Below are 7,451 nucleotides of genomic sequence, written 5' to 3' on the forward strand. Positions count from 1 at the left end.
ATTGCTGTACAGTCCTCTAGGAGTGGGAACAGCCCAGCTACATTGCTGTACAGTCCTCTAGGAGTGGGAACAGCCCAGCTACATTGCTGTACAGCCCTCTAGGAGTGGGAACAGCCCAGCTACATTGCTGTACAGTCCTCTAGGAGTGGGAGCAGCCCAGCTACGTTACTGCACAGTCCTCTAGGAGTGGGAGCAGCCCAGCTACGTTACTGCACAGTCCTCTAGGAGTGGGAGCAGCCCAGCTACGTTACTGTACAGTCCTCTAGGAGTGGGAACAGCCCAGCTACGTTACTGTACAGTCCTCTAGGAGTGGGAGCAGCTACATTGCTGTACAGTCCTCTAGGAGTGGGAGCAGCTACATTGCTGTACAGTCCTCTAGGAGTGGTAGCAGCTACATTGCTGTACAGTCCTCTAGGAGTGGGAGCCTCACAGTTACGTTACTGTAAAGTCCTGTGGGAGTGGGAGCCGCCCAGTTACGCTACTGTAAAGTCCTGTGGGAGTGGGAGCAGCCCAGTTACTGTAAAGTCCTGTAAGAGTGGGAGCCGCACAGTTACTGTAAAGTCCTGTGAAAGTGGGAGCAGCCCAGTTACTGTAAAGTCCTGTAGGAGTGGGAGCAGCCCAGTTACTGTAAAGTCATGTAGGAGTGGGAGCAGCCCAGTTACTGTAATCTAGCCTGGGTACCAGACTGTTCAGCTATCATTCCACTCCTTGCCACTCCTGTGTTTTGCCAAATCATTGCCAAAGACTTGGCAAATGACAGGAGTGGAAGGAATGAAAGCTAAACAGACTGGTACCCAGACTAAAAATCAATCCTCTATAACAAAGTATTCCATTCCATTAATTATATTCTATTCAACTATGCATGTTGCACTCTGAACCTTATGTTTCCAACGTTAGTGAGGATAATAACATAACCAATAATATAAGTAGATTGATCCAATATGCTACTTTGCTCATCGGCAAAAGAGCAGTTTCCTGCTCCTACACTCCTAAAGCCGTTCTGATTATCCTCAGAGGCAGAAAATCAACAATGACTTCGCCATCATCACGCAGGTGCATTGCTAGCATCCAGTCGCGTCCCGGAATCATGAGCCATAAAATTGTCTGGAGAATTCCAAGCAACCTAAGCAGAGGCGCGCGGCTTCCCAAGCCTGTGAAACACTCCCATTAGTTGCCAGCGCGAGCTGTACATGATTTTAACACACAGACGTGAGGATCTCATTATAATCACATAAAGGGTGATTTCAGTGTATTACAGATCAATGGGGACTGACTTACCGATACCAGGCGCTGAATAGATGAAGTATAATGCGGTGGTGGACAGTGAGAAGAGGAATATAAGCCCAAGGAATGACCTTCTCCGAAATCGTAGATGTGTCGGCATTATATAGTCGCAAAAACACGTAGACACGTTTTCTTCTTTACAATAGAGATAGGCTAACAGTAGGCCTCAAATCTCCCGAGCGTGTCCAGATGTAAACGCAATCCGCGAATAATCGGTTTTATTTGTCGACTGCAGCAGGGGATCTGCGGGAAAGATGAGTGGCCAAGCGAGTAGGAAGTCTAGCGAATAGAAAGACAGAATCGAAAGGTAGACAGCTAAAGCCAGCTTTGATTCAGTTTAGAAGAAGTCCCAATGTGGAACAGCTAATCGCGACAATGCAGTCAAAACTGTTGGTGTTGTATTCAGTGGAAGGACATCATTAGCCTACAGTCAGACGCTGGGTACTCGGCCGCTCCGGCGGTGGTAGCCTACTATGAACGGAAAGCTACTAGCGTCTACCTTCCACCAAAAAAATGTGCCATGCCTTTATGAGGAGGCGTCTCGTTTCCCCATAGGGAGTGTGTGCAAACTCTTTCACTACGTCACTGATACCGATTGACTTTATGCAGTGGTGGAAAATGTACTCAATAGTCATTATTGAGTAAAAGTAAGGATACCTTCATAGAAAATGACTGTTTAATGGCTTCTGTTTCTTTTTTTTCTTTTATAAAATAATAGCTAATCAGCATTGAGCTAAACTGAGTAAGCTCAGTTGTGACATCATATTTAGCTTACATTAATTGGACTAAATCGTTTTTGGTATATTTTAGTTGTCACTGTATTAGACTACGCATAGGTGATTCAATTATGTTGAAATGGTGCTAGAATAGTGGAGGCGTCGTCTGTATTCTTTGCAACTTGCGGTAACTCTCCATGGTTCAAAGTCAATAGTTGTTTAGTAGTCCGAAAATGTCGGAAACATTAACTTGCTTGACCATGCTGTAGGTCATGTAACTTTTTGTTACACATGCAATATGTTTTATGGACTTCACCGGACAGATGTCTCCGGTTTTGTGATGAAACAAAGGTGTGGTTGAATTTATTCTGCCACTGTCTTCTTATTGTCACGGCCTTAGGCTTATATATCACGGTGTCAAGGCATACAGTAGGAACTAACAGGTTATAGAGCAAACAACGCAATTATCCCAACACATAGGTTGTAATATGGCTTTTTTTCCTGGCTTGGCTTCCCTGGTGATTTTACCCACACATCACTACTGTTTGTGATTAATGAGTCCGCCTGATCAGAGGAAGTAGGGATGACGAGGTATATTGATAGGCGCACGAATCGGACCACCATTCTGTCCTGTCTGAGTATTCGAATTGTAACGTATACTTTTTGGTGTGAGGGAAAATGTATGGGAGTAAAAAGTACATATGTTCTTTAGGAATGTAGTGGTAAAAGTAAAAGTTGCAAAAAAATATGAATAGGAAAGTAAAGAACAGATACCGAGAAAAAAAAGAAAAAAAATGAAAGGGCATCTCCGCCACTTTTCAACTTCATATTCATTAGCTGCAACACCAAACGACTGTCTAAATATGTGAAAACTGAGCATTTCTTAATTTAAATGTAGAGATAAAAAGTTCTCTGATGACATCATCAAAAGTTTAAACATTTTAAAAACAGTGATTTTTAAACACTGAGATTTGCGTTGACATGGTTAGCAAGAAAATATCCTATGGCTAGAAACTCGTTACAAGTTTTGAAAATCACTGATGTCACAGAGACACATTTTTTAGGCCTTATCATTTTAACCACAGATCATAGAAACACACTGGAATAAACATACATTGCCTTTGGAAAGTATTCAGACCCCTTGAATTTTTTCACATTTTGTTAGTTTACAGCCTTATTCTAAAATTGATTAAATAGCTTTTCCCTCATCAATCTACCCCATAATGACAAAGCAAAAACTTTTTTATTTTTTTTATTTGAGCTAATATATATATATATATATGTAACGGATGTGAAATGGCTAGCTAGTTAGCGGGTACGCGCTAGTAGCGTTTCGATCAGTTACGTCACTTGCTCTGAAACCTAGAAGTAGTGTTGCCCCTTGCTCTGCAAGGGCCGTAGCCTTTGTGGAGCGATGGGTAACGATGCTTCGTGGGCGACCGTTGTTGATGTGTGCAGAGGGTCCCTGGTTCGCGTCGGGGTGAGGGGACAACGTAAAGTTATACTGTTACATTGATGCTGTTGACCCGGATCACTGGTTGCTGCGGAAAAGGAGGAGGTTGAAAGGGGGGTGAGTGTAACGGATGTGAAATGGCTAGCTAGTTAGCGGGTACGCGCTAGTAGCGTTTCGATCAGTTACGTCACTTGCTCTGAAACCTAGAAGTAGTGTTGCCCCTTGCTCTGCAAGGGCCGCGGCCTTTGTGGAGCGATGGGTAACGATGCTTCGTGGGCGACCGTTGTTGATGTGTGCAGAGGGTCCCTGGTTCGCGCCCGTGTTGGGGCGAGGGGACGGTTTAAAGTTATACTGTTACATATATAAAAAACTGAAATATAACATATACATAAGTATTCAGACAGTTTACTTAGTACTTTGTTGAAGGACCTTTGGCAGCGATTACAGCCACAAGTCTTCTAGGGTATGACACTACAAGCTTGGCACACCTGTATTTGGAGAGTTTCTCCCATTCTTCTCTTCATATCCTCTCAAGCTCTGTCAGGTTGGATGGGGAGCGTGGCTGCACAGCTATTTTCTCTCCAGAGATGTTCGATCGGGTTCAATTCCGGGCTCTGGCTGGGCCATTCAACGACATTCAGAGACTTATACCAAAGAAACTCCTGCGTTGTCTTGGCTGTGTGTTTAGGGTCGTTGTCCTGTTGAAGGTGAACCATCACCCCAGTCTGAGATCCTGAGTGCTCTGGAGCAGGTTTTCATTAAGGATCTCTCTGTACTTTGCTCCGTTCATCTTTGCCTCGATCCTGACTAGTCTCAGAGTCCCTGCCGCTGGACAACAACCCCACAGCATGATGCTGCCACCAACATGCTTCACCGTTGGGATGGTGCCAGGTTTCCTCCAGACGTGACGCTTGGCATTCAGGCCAAAGAGTTCAATCTTGGTTTCATCAGACCAGAGAATCTTGTTTCTCATGGTCTAGGAGTCTTTTGGTACCTTTTGGCAAACTCCAAGCGGGCTGTCATGAGGTTTTTACTGAGGAGTGGCTTCCGTCCGATTGGTGGAGTGCTGCAGAGATGGTTGTATTTCTGGAAGGTTCTCTCACCTCCACAGAGGAACTCTATAGCTCTGTCAGAGTGAGCATTGGGTTCTTAGTCACCTCCCTGACCAAGGCCCTTCTTCCCCGATTGCTCAGTTTGGCCGATTGGCCAGCTCTAGGAAGAGTCTTGGTTGTTCCAAACTTCTTCCATTTAAGAACGATGGAGTCCACTGTGTTCTTGGGGAACTTCAATGATGCAGAACTTTTTTTGCTACCCTTCCCCAGATCTGTGCCTCAACACAATCCTGTCTCGGAGCTCTACGGACAATTCCTTCGACCTCATGGCTTGGTTTTTGCTCTGACATGCACTGTCAACTGTGAGACCTTATATACAGTTAAAGTCGGAAGTTTACATACACTTAGGTTGGAGTCATTAAAACTCATTTTTCAACTACTCCACATTTCTTGTTAACAAACTATAGTTTTGGCAAGTTGTTTAGGACATCTACTTTGCACATGACACAAGTAATTTTCCCAACAATTATTTACAGACAGATTATTTCACTTATAATCCACTGTATCACAATTCCAGTGGGTCAGAAGTTTACATACACTAAGTTGACTGTGACTTTAAACAGAGTGGATAATTTCAGAAAATGATGTCATGGCTTTAGAAGCTTTTGATAGGCTAATTGACATCATTTGAGTCAATTGGAGGTGTACCCATGGATGTATTTCAAGACCTACCTTCAAACTCAGTGCCTCTTTGCTTGACATCATGTGGAAATCAAAAGAAATCAGCCAAGACCTCAGAAAATACATTGTAGACCTCCACAAGTCTGGTTCATCCTTGGGAGAAATTTCCAAACACTTGAAGGTACCACGTTCATCTGTACAAACAGTAGTACGCAAGTATAAACACCATGGGACCACAGAGCCGCCACACCGCTCAGGAAGGAGACGCGTTCTGTCTCCTAGAGATTAACTTACTTTGGTGCAAGAAGTGCAAATCAATCCCAGAACAACAGCAAAGGACCTTGTGAAGATGCTGGAGGAAACAGGTACAAAAGTATCTATATCCACAGTAAAACAAGTCCTATATCGACATAACCTGAAAGGCCGCTCAGCAAGGAAGAAGCCACTGCTCCAAAACCGCCATAAAAAAGCCAGACTACAGTTTGCAACTGCACATGTGGACAAAGATTGTACTTTTTGGAGAAATATCCTCTGGTCTGATGAAATAAAAATAGAACAGTTTGGCCATAATGACCATCATTATGTTTGGAGGAAAAAGGGGGACACTTGCAAGCCGAAGAACACCATCCCAACCGTGAAGCACGGGGGTGGCAGCATCATGTTGTGGGGGTGCTTTGCTGCAGGAGGGACTGATGCACTTCACAAACTAGACAGCATCATGAGGATGGAAAATTATTTGGAGATACTGAAGCAACATCTCAAGACATCAGTCAGGAAGTTAAAGCTTGGTTGCAAATGGGTCTTCCAAATAGACATTGACCCCAAGCATACTTCCAAAGTTGTGGCAAAATGGCATAAGGACAACAGAGTCAAGGTATTTTAGTGGCCATCACAAAGCCCTGACTTCAATCCTATAGAAAATTTGTGGGCAGAACTGAAAAAGTGTTTGCGAGCAAGGAGGCCTACAAACCTGACTCAGTTATGGCAGCTCTGTAAGGAACTTATTGTGGGAAGCTTGTGGAACACGTTTTACCCAAGTTAAACAATTTAAAGACAATGCTTCCAAATAATAATTGAGTGTATGTAAACTTTTGACCCACTGGGAATGTGATTAAATAAATAATATCTGAATTAAATCATTCTCTCTACTATTATTCTGACTTTTCACATTCTTAAAATAAAGTGGTGATCCTAACTGACCTCAGGCAGGGGATTTTTACTAGGATAAAATGTCAGGATTTGTGAAAAACTGAGTTTAAATGTTTTTGGCTAAGGTGTATGTAAACTTCCGACTTCAACTGTAGATAGGTGTGTGCCTTTCCAAATCATGTCCAATCAATTGAATTTACCACAGGTGGATTCCAATCAAGTTGTAGAAACAACTCAAGGATGATCATTGGCAACAGGATGAACCTGAGTGCAATTTCGAGTCTCATAGCAAAGGGAATAATTTTGCAAACATTTCTAAAAACCTGTTTTCTCTTCGTCATTATGGGGTATTGTGTGCAGATTGCAGAGAATTTGTTTTCATTTAATCCATTTTAGAATAAGGCTGTAACTTAACAAAATGTGTAAAAAGTGAAGGGGTCTGAATACTTTCCGAAAGCACTGTATGTAGACACTGGTTTGGTGTTGGAGATAATTAACATGTGGCGGAGTTGCCCTTTAAGTAGCACTTCAAAGTATTTTTACTTAAGTACTTTACTCCACTTATTTTATGCCAAGTTGGAGGAGCCTTTATAGCCCTAGACCAAAATGAAATAACAAAATATTAACAATATTGCCAATATGAATGCAAAATGTATATTTTATTAGGTTTTATATTGTATCTTTATTCCCCAATATGTTTCATTACGCAATACATTTTCTATAAGATATAAAATAAAACATAAAGACATGGTGTGCTCTTGTGGTACTCAATCCTAATATATTTATTTTGTGTGTGTGTGTGTGTGTGTCTGTGAGAGAGAGACAACATGTGACTGTGTGTGTGTTGTTCGTGTGTGTGTGTGCGTGCATGCATGTAGCATATGTGTTTGTTCACATTTGTGTATCTGTTTATGTGCCAATGTGTGCATGGGTCTGTGATGGTCCTGTAGATTATACATGGAAGTAAATATTTCCGCTTTCAAGTTTGTAGACTATGTGAACATGTTGAGCACAAGGTCAGACCAGCCTATCCCTCAGAGTACGCTTTAAATAGAGCATTTTAAGAGAAATGCCAGGGGATGGGGAACTATGGGAGAAAGAGAGAGAGGGAGAGAA

General features: G+C 42.6%; 1 protein-coding gene across 1 annotated transcript in view; it reads right to left on the bottom strand.

Annotated features, from left to right (window-relative positions):
- b4galt5 (UDP-Gal:betaGlcNAc beta 1,4- galactosyltransferase, polypeptide 5) overlaps nucleotides 1-1,828 on the bottom strand; it is a 57,725-nt gene extending 55,897 nt beyond the window's left edge. Inside the window, exon 1 of the mRNA XM_071348896.1 lies at nucleotides 1,279-1,828. Within this exon, the coding sequence (XP_071204997.1) occupies nucleotides 1,279-1,384 (106 nt within the window). The 5' untranslated portion in view covers nucleotides 1,385-1,828. The remainder of the gene's footprint in view (nucleotides 1-1,278) is intronic.
- Between the last annotated feature and the right edge of the window lie 5,623 nt (nucleotides 1,829-7,451).

The sequence above is a fragment of the Salvelinus alpinus genome, chromosome 17 (genome assembly GCF_045679555.1).
Source record: "Salvelinus alpinus chromosome 17, SLU_Salpinus.1, whole genome shotgun sequence".
NCBI classification, from domain to species: Eukaryota; Metazoa; Chordata; class Actinopteri; order Salmoniformes; family Salmonidae; genus Salvelinus; species Salvelinus alpinus.